At 41.8% G+C, this 14,088-nt stretch overlaps 1 protein-coding gene across 14 annotated transcripts in view; it reads left to right on the top strand.

The window, feature by feature from the left end:
- Cep350 (centrosomal protein 350) overlaps window positions 1–14,088 on the top strand; it is a 143,588-nt gene that overhangs the window by 115,398 nt on the left and 14,102 nt on the right. For all 14 annotated transcript variants that reach the window (XM_042258352.2, XM_042258348.2, XM_042258346.2 and 11 more), the window contains 6 exons: window positions 1,763–1,923; window positions 5,576–5,712; window positions 8,859–8,941; window positions 10,617–12,598; window positions 13,385–13,789; window positions 13,900–14,046. In XM_042258352.2, the coding sequence (XP_042114286.2) occupies window positions 1,763–1,923; window positions 5,576–5,712; window positions 8,859–8,941; window positions 10,617–12,598; window positions 13,385–13,789; window positions 13,900–14,046 (2,915 nt within the window). The remainder of the gene's footprint in view (window positions 1–1,762; window positions 1,924–5,575; window positions 5,713–8,858; window positions 8,942–10,616; window positions 12,599–13,384; window positions 13,790–13,899; window positions 14,047–14,088) is intronic.

Genomic DNA, 14,088 nt, shown 5'->3' with positions numbered 1-14,088 from the left:
TGATTGCCTTTCATTTGCTTGCCTTTAGTTTCTTCAGAAGTTGAAACTATAAATACTCTTCAAGGTCTTCATCTAAAAACTCCAAGTTTTTTATCAGCTGCTGTTAATTCTTCAAAACCATAGACTCTAAACACAATTTTATTATAGATCATAGCTGACATGCAGTTTTAAAAATACATTGATGGAAAATGATCTCGAGAGCCAAGTTTAAGTGTGGTCTGCTACACTTGACAAGGTAGCGTCCCGCACTTCCAGGGCGTGGGACTCTTGGTTTTTGAAACAGGGTGTCCCGTAGCTCAGGCTGGCCTCCTGGTTCCACCTCCCCAGGATTGGGGTTACGGGCATGTCTGGCATTCTTGGCTTAGAAACATATAACTCATCAGACTAGAGAATTAGAGATTCATATTTGATCTTAGGAAAGATGGTGGTTTTTAACCCAGACTGCAGTACTCCATGCTCGAGCCATTAATTGACTGAGTATAAAGCTCACCCCAAGCACATCACGTGGAACTTTCCACCTAAACCCAGTTACTCGTTAAAGAATTCAGAGAAAGCATGGGCAGAAGGTGCTCAGTTGCTCCGCTCTCATCACTGCTTTTTCCAGTGTGTCTTCAGTCGGTGTTAAAAAACTCACAGGGACTCAGCTGTGCTTTGTAGCCCAGATATTTGGATCCCACCATTTTAAAGAGACAATGTCATTTGCATTTCAATAAACTCTTTAGTTCTTAGGTAACTTAATCTAAAGTACCTGATAAAAACCTTGTCTCAGGATGGAACATATAGATGTTAGCCTTGAGGTTTCAGTCTGATAGTATTGTTATTGCAAGGTTATTTAGTGTTTCACTGAGCATTAGTGTGTGGAAATGTGATCAGTGTGTGATTCAGGAGGCATGAGGAGGAATAGTCACTGTAATTTCTGGGTGCAGTGAAATACGCAGCGCCTTTAAATGGTGCCTGTTTGTTTTCATAGCCTGTGTATGACAGGGTATAATGAAGTGCTTTCTCGTGATGTTGCCATGACTGGGCCTCTCATGTGCAGATCTAAACTACTGGGGAGAAACAAAGTTGAACCAGCGTCATTTGAGTAATTTTAAAATCTTTCAAAGAAAGAGTGTAATAGGGTATATTTTCCTCTTTTTATGTGATAAGAATCACAATTTGAAAATATAAAATTTTAATTTTATCCTAATTTGACTTTAATGTCTAAGGACAGTTATATGAATGTCTTGACACCAGAAATCATTTTTTATAGAAGGTATAAATTTCACTGACATAAAATTTAAACTTCAACCATGTATCTTGCTAAGATAGGGTTTTTCAACATCTAGTTACAGTTTCAAATCCTGAGCTGACAAGATTGCTTTCTGGATGAAGAATGCTTGCTTCAAAAGCCTGACAAGCTGAGTTCAGTCCCTGGAACCTACAATAGAAGAGAGAATCAACTCCCAAAAGTTGTCCCCTGGCTTCCATACATGTACCTGAACTCATGCACACACATCGTACACACACATACACTGTTCACAATAATTATAAGTAAAATAAAGAAAAACAAATAGTACCATCAGAAATTAGAAAATAATTAGGAAGACTAAGGAAAAAAGAAAGATCAATGGAAAAGTAAGCACATATTTTATTAACAACATTTTTCAGAAGCTCGACTTTTTAAATTTTAAATGTTGACTCTAAGCATTACAGCTTTTCTTTATTACTGAGTTAACTTGATTCTTTGTTGAAATGAATGAAAAGATTTGATGTCTTTCAGAAACTACCTCTGACCAGAGCGACATCGAAGGTAGGATCAGAGCTCTGAAGGAGGAGCTGCGGAAAAGAAGGTCAGTGGTGGAGCAGCTGAAGAAGGAGCAGAGGAAAAGGCAGAAGGAGAGGCTGAAAGCCCAAGAGGCCAGTCTGCTCCGACAGCTGGAGGTGAGGTGACCCGTGAAGCGCAGCTGGTGCCCTGCTGTTGGGAAAGTGTGGATGGGGATTTGGGGAGCCGGGGGTGTCGTATTTTATCATCTGTAAAACTAAAGCCGAAGATGCCCCACATATTACAATACTGAATACTAAAGTTATTTTTTCTGATTAAGATTATGGTTGTGAAGATTATCCATATTCTCTTAAAAACATTAAGATGGATGGGTGGATAGACAGATAGATCTAGGTATTAAAATTATTGTCACCTTTTCTCTCTCTTTTTTTCTTGCAAGTAGGCCACATAATTATTACAATCCTTGAGCTAATTTAGGACAGCTCCTAAATGATAGCTTTAACTTGAATCTCCTCCTAAGCTCTAGCATCCTTCCATAGCTACCTGACACTAGAAATCGGATTTTGCTGTTCTCTTCCTCCTGTTTCCTCTTCCAGCCCCAGTTCCCGTTGAATGCTCTTTTCCCAGGTTCCTTGGGTTCCTTCATCCCCACTGCCCTTACCTAGTCTGGGCCTGGTTAGCGTTTGAAGCCCGCCTACCTGCATTGTCAGCATAGTCTCTTAGTCACTGGTGCCCCTGGCTGATTTCCTACAGATGTCTGTCTGTCTCTCTGTCTCTCCCTCTTCTCTTTCCCTCTGTCTCTCTTGCTTTCAAGTTTGTTTGTTCCTCCTAATCTCTCCCTGCCTCCCCCAACCTCTCCTAGCCTCTCCCCAACCTCTCCCTGCCTCCCCAACCTCTCCCAGCCTCTCCCCAACCTCTCCCTGCCTCCCCAACCTCTCCCTGCCTCCCCAACCTCTCCCAGCCTCCCCACCTCTCCCAGCCTCCCCACCTCTCCCCACCTCCCCCAACCTCTCCCAGCCTCTCCCAACCTCCCCAACCTCTCCCAGCTTCTCCCAGCCCCTCCCTACCTCCCCCAACCTCTCCTAGCCTCTCCCCATCTCTCCCAGCCTCCCCCAACCTCTCCCAGCCTCTCCCCACCTCTCCCTGCCTCCCCCAACCTCTCCCTGCCTCCCCCAACCTCTCCCAGCCTCTCCCCAACCTCTCCCAGCCTCTCCCAGCCCCTCCCCACCTCCCCCAACCTCTCCCAGCCTCTCCCCATCTCTCCCCAGCCTCCCCCCACCTCTCCCTGCCTCCCCCCACCTCTCCCAGCCTCCCCCAACCTCTCCCAGCCTCTCCCCACCTCTCCCTGCCTCCCCCAACCTCTCCCTGCCTCCCCCAACCTCTCCCAGCCTCTCCCCAACCTCTCCCAGCCTCTCCCAGCCCCTCCCCACCTCCCCCCACCTCTCTCAGCCTCTCCCCATCTCTCCCCAGCCCCTCCCCACCTCCCCCAACCTCTCCTAGCCTCTCCCCATCTCTCCCCAGCCTCCCCCCACCTCTCCCAGCCTCCCCCCACCTCTCCCAGCCTCCCCCCACCTCTCCCTGCCTCCCCCAACCTCTCCCTGCTGCCCTGGCCCTTGTTGTCCTAAATGACAGTGTCATCATGGAATCCATCTGAACCGCCTGCTAAATGACAAGAATCTGGTCTCAGGTCACCACCAGAGGAAGCTGTCCAGATCTGGACACTTTCAAGTTTTCAAAACAGTTGAAACTCTTCGGCCTTAAGTTTCCCAAATGAGAGAAAGTGCATTGCTGTGTTGAGACACAAATTTTCCATCCTTTTAATTAATTTTTACCCATTGATCTTTGTTGTTCAACACAGTTCTTCCTATGTTTGTTTACTAGTTTTCTTATGAAACTAAGATGACTATTTTATATGTGGGAAACTCAGATAATTGAATGTATTTTTATTTAATCCTCATAGCAATGAAGTATGGGTATTACCACTGTTTCACAGATAAGGAAACTGAGTTTTAATAAGATTAAGGGCTTATCCAGGAACACACAACCCACAGGTGATAAAGGCAGGATTCTATCTCTAATTCTAAAATTTAAATCTTTCCATGAAAATAAGCCTGTTAATAAATTTGGAATAAACATTTGCATGTGTACATCACATGGAGACAGAGCAGGCATCATAACCTGTATGGTGTTTCAAAGTTAGAAAAGTGGTTATAATAATGACCAGACCCTGGATAGCCAAACATTCCTATAATTAGCTTTAGGAGATTGAAACAGAAGTGGGAGTTCAAACCAACCTGCCCTACACAGGGAGTTCCAGATCATTCTGAGCTAGATACAGAAACCCTGGCTCCAGGGGATACAAGTACCCAGCAGCAGACACAGTGGCTGTGCTGGGAGTTCATCTTGGAAAGCAGTGGGAAAACAAGTTCATAAATGAAGGTGACAGGAAAGGAGAGGCTAGACTAAGGAGTCTGGGCGTTATCCGACTGGTTATGCAACTCTGAGCCATTAAAGTAATACTGGAAATAAGAATAAACAGTATTGCTAAAAAATGTTCATTAATATGATTCTAGTACTCAGAACATGAAGCAGGAGGATCTCAAGTTTGAGCCAAGCCTGTGCTACAAACCAAAATCCTGTCTCAAAGTTCAAAAAATATTCATTGATAGAAAATCTCTAGAAAAGTGCTATATGATCCATCTCATTCAGTATTTGGCTAAATGGCTAAATAAAAATGAAAGAGTTATATATTTAAGTTTTGAAATTATATTATGTCATAGAGAAATATACATGGCAATTTATATGAAAAAAGGCTTAGTGGACTTTATTGGTCATCATTTAATAAGTGAACTAAACTTAGATCGATATTGCTTTCAGATCTGAGTAGCTATGCCTTCTATGTAGACCTAGCTAGATGGGCCGTGTATGTTTAATTGGTGATTAATATCAGAATTTATCAAACATTGATAATTCAGTTGAAGATAATATGGATAAGAGTTATAAAAGTAGGGATTTTAGTCTAGTCATTAAGAATCTGTAGCAATTAAAATGGATCCAGCAATTTTTCTTTCATCCTGTAAACACTTATTAACAATCTAGTTTAGGCCAGACAGAGATGCATCCTGGGTAAAAAGTGCTTAACTTTTGTTTTTAGCTGCTACATCAGTAGAGTTGTACAGGTGAGTCTAGCCCCCCAAAAGGAGGACACACGTAATAGGTAGAGAGCCCACCTGGGATGCCATACTAATGATAGTTACGAGCAGTGAAGTTCTGGTGACTAGTAAAGAGTGTGTTTTTTAATAACCAGGCGACATGTTAGTAATTCACTACCATTGAAACTCAGGAAAAAAACAAACCCACAAAGTAGGGTGTGGTAGCTCATACCGTTAGTCCCAGCACTAGGAGGCAGGGGCTAGTAGATGGAGCTCTGTGAGTTCAAGGCCAGCCTGCTCTACATAGTGAATTCCAGGTCAGCTAAGGCTACATAGTGAGACCCTACTTCAACTACCCCCCTGCAAAAAAAGCCACAAAATAATAGTGTATCCTTTAGAAAACAGCATATAACAAGTTTTTAATGTGTCTGGGTTTGTATTACCATTTCATAAATACTTAGCTTTGGATTGAAACTATCATGTCTTTCTCCTTTCTTTGTGGTGTTGAAGATGTGGTAGGGAACAGGGAGGGAAATCTTTATGTTCTGTCTTTTTACTGGTGTAATGTTTAAATTATGCTATTTAAAATTTTTAAATACCCTTATGATTTAAAATAAAACATTCTGCATAATAACTCCTCTAACTCTTCTAAACTTAGACTTACGATGAATTCATTAAGAAAACTGAAGGTGAGCTTAGCCAAGATTTGGACACATCACCAACATCCAAACTTCAAATTAAAACTCTCTCCTCTGTTTCTGAAAAACCCAAAATCAAGCCCCACCCACTACACAGGTAGGAACTTAACTTACATGTATTCTGCTTTATTTGAGAATGAAAAAGGCAGGAGTTTTAGTAGGAGTTATCTTTTAAGTGACAGTAAGTTATACAAGTAAAAATACTGTTTTTCCTAACAAATATAAAGTGTTGCATATGATAAGTACAAATTAAATGCATAAGGTACAGATTGGCAATGTGTGTTTTTAACTTGCAGCCTGGTGGGTGCAGTGAAATGGTATCTCAGCATTGGTGGTCGTAGCAGTAGAATTAGTTGTAGATCTTTTGAAAAACAAGGCAATGTTTTAGAAGGCAGAAATATCTGTAACCTTTAACTCTATAACCTCATGTCAAAAAAAAAATAAGCTTGATAAAATATATAATACAAAAAACTATTTGCATAGTATATTTATTATAACACCCTTTGTGTTTATCGTAATATCTATTTATAGTCATAAGACATTGGAAATAATCTTTAATTCCAAAAATGAGTAAAATATCTCAGTAAATTATGGTAATAGAATATTATACACCCAGTAAAAAATATAGAAGACACAGGTAGCAGGAGTAGAATAAATGTTATACTAGATTACAAAGTCAAGTTATAACATCTAAATGGTTTGGACAGTGGGTAAGAGGCCAGTGAGTACAGCTGAGAACAAGGAAATGTGAAAGAGAAGCATTCGTGCATGCTGAAGAGAGAGCCAGTGGGCAGACCATAAAAGGGAAATGTGATAGGGCATTGCTGGAGTCAGGAGAGACTGGAAAGTAAAGCAAAAGCCACCGTAAAAGCTTTGTATTCACTTATTTTACTGTGAGAAGATGTGGGCCTTTAAAGTTTTTAAAGTATTTGGAGGGCTAGGACAGCTTAGTGGTAGAACACTTGCCTACCATGCACTGAAACTACTACTGAAACTCAGGAAAAAAACAAACCCACAAGATAGGTGTGGTAGCTCACGCCTTTAGTCCCAGCATTAGGAGGCAGGGGCTGGTAGATGGAGCTCTGTGAGTTCAAGACCAGCCTGCTCTACATAGTGAATTCCAGGTCAGCTAAGCCTACATAGCGAGACCCTACTTCAGCTGTGTGTTTTTAACCTGCATTGATATAAGAAGACAGGACCAAACCAAATACTTTGCTGAGTATAGTATTGCCTGCCTGTAATCCCAACACTCAAGAGGTTAAGGACCATGAGTTCTAGACCAACCTAGGCTACACATTTTTAGATTACCCTGTTGTACATAGTGCAATTCTATGTATTATCCAGCCCCCCACCTAGGGAGCTAGAGAGATGGCTCAGCACCTAGGAGCACTGGCTGCTCTTCCAGGGGACCCTGTTCAAATCCCAGCACCCACATGGCAGCAAACAGCAGTCTCTACACCCAGTACCAGGGTATCTGATGCCCTCTTCTGGCCTCTGCAGGAATTGCATGCACATGGTGCTCAGGCATACATGTAGGCCAAACACCCATACATATACATACACATATATAATATATATATATATACACACACATATATATATGTGTGTATGTATACATACATACATACATACACACACACACACACACACACACACACACACACACACACACATATATATATATATATATATATATATATATATATATATATATAGAAGGAAAGGGGAAAAGAAAGAAAGGAAAACAAGGGCTAGAGAAATGGTTCCATAATTAAGAACACATACTGCTCCTGTAGAGGACTCAGGTTCAGTTTCCAGCACCCACATCGGGTGGCTCACACCATCGGTAACTCCAGCTCTAGGAGGCTCCAATGCCTCTGTCTTCTTTGGACTCCTACATTTATGTAAACACACTTACATGCAGACGACACCTACACACAGACACCACCTACACACAGACGCCTACACACAGACGCATACACACAGACGCATACCCACAGACGACACCTACACACAGACGCCACCTACACACGGACGCCTACACACGAACGCCTACACACAGACGATGCCTACACACAGAGGCCTACACACAGACGGCGCCTAGACACAGACGACGCCTAGATACAGACGACACCTACACACAGAGGCCTACACACAGATGACACCTACACACAGACGACACCTACACACAGATGCCTACACACAGAGACACAGAATTGAAAATAGTTTTACAATTTTTTAAAAAGAAAGCGAGGTAAGACGGCTCAGCTAGCAAAGCACTTGTCAGGCAAATCTAACAACTTGAGTTTGACCCCTGAGCCCAGAGAATGGTGGGAGCAGAGAATCAGTTCAGCGGAGTGTCCTCTGACCTCCACACACAGACCCTGGTGCTGCACATACTAACACCTCCAAGATAGTAAGAATCGATCAATAAAATTTGAAGGAAATTGTTGAGGCTGGAGAGGTGGCTCAGTGATTTCGAGCACTTGGCTGCTCTTGCAGAGGACTGAGACTCGATTCCCAGCACCCACAAGGTGGCTCACAACCTCCAAAACTCCAGTTTCAGAGTATGTGCCTAGTGTGAACAAGACTGGCTTCACCCTTAGCTCTTTAGAACAAGAGACTCTGTGTGTGTGTGTGTGTGTGTGTGTGTGTGTGTGTGTGTGTGTGTGAGAGAGAGAGAGAGAGAGAGAGAGAGAGAGAGAGATGTGTGTCTGAAAGAATACGTGTGAGAAAGAAATATGTGTGAGAGAATATGTAAGAGTATGTAAGAGAGGGTGTGTGTAAGAGAGGGTGTGTGAGAGAGAATGTGTGTGTATGTGTAAGACAGAGAATGTATGTGAGAGATAATGTGTGAGAGAGAGAATGTGAGTGTGTGTGTATGAGGCAAAGACTGTATGTGTGATTTGGGGTTTTAATGGTTGAGGCATACATATAAAACAAGGGAAGGAAAATAAAAGGCATACTTCTTGCCCTCAGATAGCAGGAGGAAAAGTAGTTGAGTGGTTATAAATCTAGATGAATTTGTAGGTAGAAAGGCTAGGTTGTGTGACCTAGTGCCTGGTGCCCTGTGGAGTTCATCCACAGAGAATGACAAGGGCCGGAAGCAGGCTTGGCTGTGTAAGGTGGCAGCTGTTGAAGTACCTCCTCAGAGAAGAGGGAGACGTGTCTAAGTGTCCACTTATTGTCACTTACTGTAGTGTCCACGTTGTAGTTCATCTTGTCACTACTTTTTCACTTCAGATCTGAGACAGCAAAAACATGGAAATCCATACCAGAGGCAGAACGTTCCAGAGGCTCCTTGGCATCCATTGCTGAACATGTTGGTATGTGCCTGAAAAACCAAGTCGTGTGGGCATAGTTGGAAAGCCCACAGAATTCCACCTCTACAAAAGTGAATTTCTGGGGGCTACAGAGCTGGCCCAGCAGTCAAGAAAATGTAATGTTTTCCCAGAGGACCCACATTAGGGCCCAGCACTCAGCTCAGACTGGTCATAACCGCCTCTAACTCTGGCTGCAAAGGTCCTTAACTCCCTCTGGACTCCATAAGCACCCACACACATGTGACAGACAGACAGACAACCTTGTTAATTTAGAGAAGTTCATTTCCTCAATGATTGTGCATTTTTATTACTTGAATTTAATCTTGCTCTTAGTTCTCTGACAGGGTCTGATTGTTGCTTACTTTGATTGGAAACTGGGGCTCAAGTCATCCTTTCACCTTAGACTCCCAAGTGCAGGGACTTTGGGGACTTTTGTCTCAGCACTCAGTTCTTTTTAAATCAGTTTTTATTGTCCCGCATTTCTGATAAAAAGTGAGGCATGAAAACCAAATAGCTGCATGCTATTAATGTCTCTAAATTCCTCCCTAATCAGATTGTGTATCTATTATGTGATAGATGATTATAGTTTTATTGTTCAGTTTAACTCAAAGATAACAATTATTAGAAAATTATTACTGAAAACAAAATGTCGGAAATTAAACTGAGGCAAATAAAAACTGCCTTCCTACCACTAATGATAAAGTGGAGATTTGAATAAAAAACCTGGTTCCTGATTTGTTAGCTCATTATATCATACTTTCTTCTTAGTTTGCCACTTTAGCCCTAAAGGTCATAGATTTGCAGATATAGTAACAACCCCCACCCCCCCACCCAACCCCACCCCTGCCTTTCATCCCTCCCTCATTCTCTGTTACACATATACACACACGTCAGAGAACTTAGGGTCTCCAGGAAAATTCATTACATTTTTTAAAAATGTTATTGTGTGTATATGGGTGTTTTGCATACATGTCTGCATCACATGTGTGCCTGGTGCCTGAGGAGGCCAGAAGAGGGCATCAGATCCCCTGGAACTTGAAAGTTGCCATGTAGGTACTGGGAAATGAACCTGGGTCTTCTGCAAGGACAGCAAGTTCTCCTAACTGCTGAACCATCTCTCTAGCACCAAAAATTTATTTTTTTAAAGAATAATAGAAGTACCCACCCCCTTCTTAAAAACTCCACATTCTCTATACAGCCTGTTTTCCCATGGTTTGAAACTATCATATTAAGCATGGTATCATAAACTTAGTCCCTGTTACTTTATAAATTATTCCAAACTTGAAAATTTAATTTTCTATTTATTTTCAATATAGTATTGAGAATGTTGTTGTTGTTTTTGTTTTTCGAGACAGGGTTTCTCCATGTAGTTTTGGTGCCTGTCCTGGATCTTGCTCTGTAGACCAGGCTGGCCTCAAACTCACAGAGATCACCTGGCTCTGCCTCCCGAGTGCTAGGATTAAGAGTGTGGGCCGCCACCGCCCGGCTATAGTGTGTGTGTGTGTGTGTGTGTGTGTATACATTTTTTTTTAAAGAAGAAAAACTTATAGGATAACCAAAATAAGTCATGTTTATTGACCAGAGTTTTTCTTAACTGAGATTTGGCTTTTATGTAAATTTTGGGTCTTGGATTTGGAAGACTAATTAAATAATTTTATGTGATTTTTTTCTCTGTAAGATTCTTCATTATCATGTTCTGAGAGAGCTCTGTCAGAAAGATCATTATCTGCATATGCAAAGAGAGTGGTTGAGCTGGACAGCCGGATAGAAGAACACTTGCAGGCCTCATCTCCAGTTCTGTCTTCAAGAAAAACCCGGACGGAATCTGGAGACTCTCTCAGAAGTGCACCCTCATTACCTGCTCCTAAGGAATTAAGTGCACCTAATGGGATCTATGATCTGTCAGAGGCTAAGGCTGAAGAGGCTAGTCAAAAATCAGAAATCCAAGAAATAGAATACACACAACCGGAGAAGAGCGAGACCGAAGATGCCTGTTCTGGGCAGTCGGAGAGACCTGGAGTCTTGCTGAGACTAGACCTGACCTCTGAAATCCCTTCAAATCAAGAGCTGCCTTCTGACTCTACAAAGATTCAGAAAGATTCAGCTAAATCAACCATTGAAATTTCTCATGAAAAAGAGGAAATATTGAAAGAGAGTCAGTCTGATCAAAGTGTAGATCACAGTCAAGACATCCAGTCAGCAAGAGATATCCATGAGCAGAAAGGCCGAGAGGAAGGAGACTCGGCCTTGTCAGGACACCTTTATGCTCCTAAAGAGTCATCCTATTCTGAAGATTTTGAAGTGTCTTCTTTCAAGAAAGGGATTTCTGCTGAGGAGATTAACAAGGATGACTCCGAGGTGTCCTCACCGTCTCTCAGGAAAGACTCACCGTCCTACAGAGACAAGTCCCAGCCAGCGAGGAGCTGTAGAAGTCGAGCCTCTGGGTCTGGTAGTGATGACGAAATCAGTGAGTGCCTAAGTGAAAAGAGCCTGTCCATCCATAGCAGTGTCCACTCCGAAAGGCTGCTGGAACTCAAGTCCCCTACTGAGCTGATGAAAAGTAAGGAACGCAGTGACGTGGGACATGAGCACAGCGTTGCTGACTCCCTTCCCCTGGCTGCAGTTCCTGCTGCGGATGAGCTGCTGGGCTTCCACATTGGGGATAGGGTGTTAATAGGCAACGTTCAGCCAGGCACTCTTCGATTCAAAGGTGAGACTAATTTTGCTAAAGGATTTTGGGCTGGAGTAGAACTGGATAAACCTGAAGGAAATAACAATGGAACATATGATGGCATTGTATATTTTGTGTGCAAAGACAAGCATGGTATTTTTGCTCCTCCTCAAAAAATATCTCACATTCTAGAAAACTTTAATGACTATATAGACATAAATGAAGATGAAGAATCTTATTCTGATGAACATTATCAATACTCTAATCAAGAGCCGAAAGATATAAAATGTCTAAAAGACAGAGAAGATGATGTAGCCGAATATTTTTGTGAGAAATCGCTACCTAGTATGCATAATTTAGAAGCCTCAGTGGATACAGATAGAAGCCTTAACATAGAAACAGACAACGAACTGGACATTTCTGGGGTCCTAGAAGCCCATGTTCACCAACAGTCTTCAGTAGATGCCCTGTTTGCTGGTAAGGAGGGCAGAGCCCTTGATTCAGGCGTCACAGAAAATGTTCCCGATGCTGCAGGTGCTGCTCCAGACAGCATGGCTTCTGAAGAGTCCAAGCTACAACAGCTTGCAGAGAAGGAAGAGAACTCCTGTTCCCAAGTTTCAGAAAAGCCTTCTACCCCACTTCTGGATCTTTTAACAAGAGAAAAAAACCAATTAGAAGCTCAGCTGAAGTCATCAATAAGTGTAGAAAAAAAGTCAAAGCAACAACTAGAAACAGTCAGCTTGCTGACAGACAGTTTACTAAAAGATTTTGTGACAGACACAGTCAGTCAACTACAACAAATCAAAAAGGCTAGGAATGAGAAAATCCAGCTTAGCAATCAGGAGTTTCTTGACCAAAAGGAAGTACTGTCCCAAGATCCAACCCAAAATATTGAGGAACAACCACTCAGTGTTCCGAGTTGCTTTTTAAGGTCTGAACTGGAAGATGAAAAAGAAGAGCTCTCTTCTCCAGACATGTGTCCCAGACCTGTGAGTATTTTATCTAGACGAGAGTCTGATTGCCTTTTATTCTGTGGCTTGAGGTAGACATATCCCCCAACCTGCTGCTTATTAGATATGATCACTATGTTTTTCAAGGACTTGTAGCTCTTTTTCTGTCTGAAGTATAATTGCCCTCTGTTATGTCATGAGTAGTCACTATAGGGTTGTCATGAACACTGTCAAGTGGTGGGATCTGAAACATCTTTTAAACTACTATATTGATGGCCCCTGTAATGGTCCACACATTAGATCTCCTTCCAGATTGTTTGGAATTTTCCAGTGGGGTTCTCAACCCAGGTCTCTCTCACCTATCTATTCAGTTATGGTGCCCTACAGAGATTACCAGTTGTGATGTTGATTTTGATAAAACTGAAATATATCCTCTATGACATAGACTCAGACCACCAGCTTGTTTAGGTTGCCCATGGATAACTAAGGAAAAGTAATGATTTTGTGTAACTTGAGCCAGATAATCACCAAAGGTAAGAATTTTTGTTTCCTATTTCAGAATCCCAGTGATTGTTCTTCAGAAATAGAATGATTAATGATATACAAAAGGAAAAAAACAAACTAATGAATAAATACTTTATTATAAAATTGAATGATTAGGTTTATATAAGCAGAATAGTGGAAAGAGGATAGTTTTTTTCTTGTTCATCATTGACCATTGTATTGTACTTTTACATATAGAGATATTAAACACATAAGTAATAGGTATGATTTGTATTTTATAGTCACTAAATGGCCCTTTATTTGAATGTTTTATTTCTATAGGAAAGCCCAGTGTTTGGTGCCAGTGGACAAGAAGAGCTAGCTAAGAGACTTGCTGAACTTGAGATCAGCCGCGAGTTCCTGAGCACATTAGATGACCAAGACTGGTTTGATGAAGATTTTGGTTTGAGCTCTTCTCACAAGATCCAAAAGAATAAGGCAGAAGAAACAATTGTACCTCTGATGGCAGAACCTAAGCGAGCACCCCAGAAGCCATGTGAAACGTTATTGGCAGTTCCCCACACGGCAGAAGAAGTAGAAAGCCTTGTACATGATGCAGCAGAGGAGCTTTGGAAATGGAAAGAATTAGGCCAGGACCTTCAGAGCCTCAGGATTCCTTCGAAACTGCTGGGCTGTGCCAGTAAGGGTCTAGACATAGAAAGCACTAGTAAAAGAGTCTATAAACAGGTAACATACAAAGATCACTGTTCTTGAGTTTCTTGCCTATTTTCTGAAATTTGGATTCTCAGCCATTTTATTACTGTTGCTTTGTGTTTTGTTTGTTTCTCTCTGTTAAGGCGGTTTTTGATTTAACAAAAGAGATTTTTGAGGAAATATTTGCTGAGGATCCAAACTTGAATCAGCCTGTCTGGATGAAGCCATGTAGAATCAACTCGAGTTATTTCCGACGTGTGAAAAACCCAAATAACCTTAATGAAATCAAGGTAAGCTGCAAACTATCAATTATCTCCATTGGTTGTTTATTT

Source organism: Peromyscus maniculatus, chromosome 11, assembly GCF_049852395.1.
Source record: "Peromyscus maniculatus bairdii isolate BWxNUB_F1_BW_parent chromosome 11, HU_Pman_BW_mat_3.1, whole genome shotgun sequence".
NCBI classification, from domain to species: Eukaryota; Metazoa; Chordata; class Mammalia; order Rodentia; family Cricetidae; genus Peromyscus; species Peromyscus maniculatus.
The sequence above is the reverse complement of the archived record's forward strand: the minus strand, read 5'-3'. Positions and strand labels throughout refer to the sequence as shown.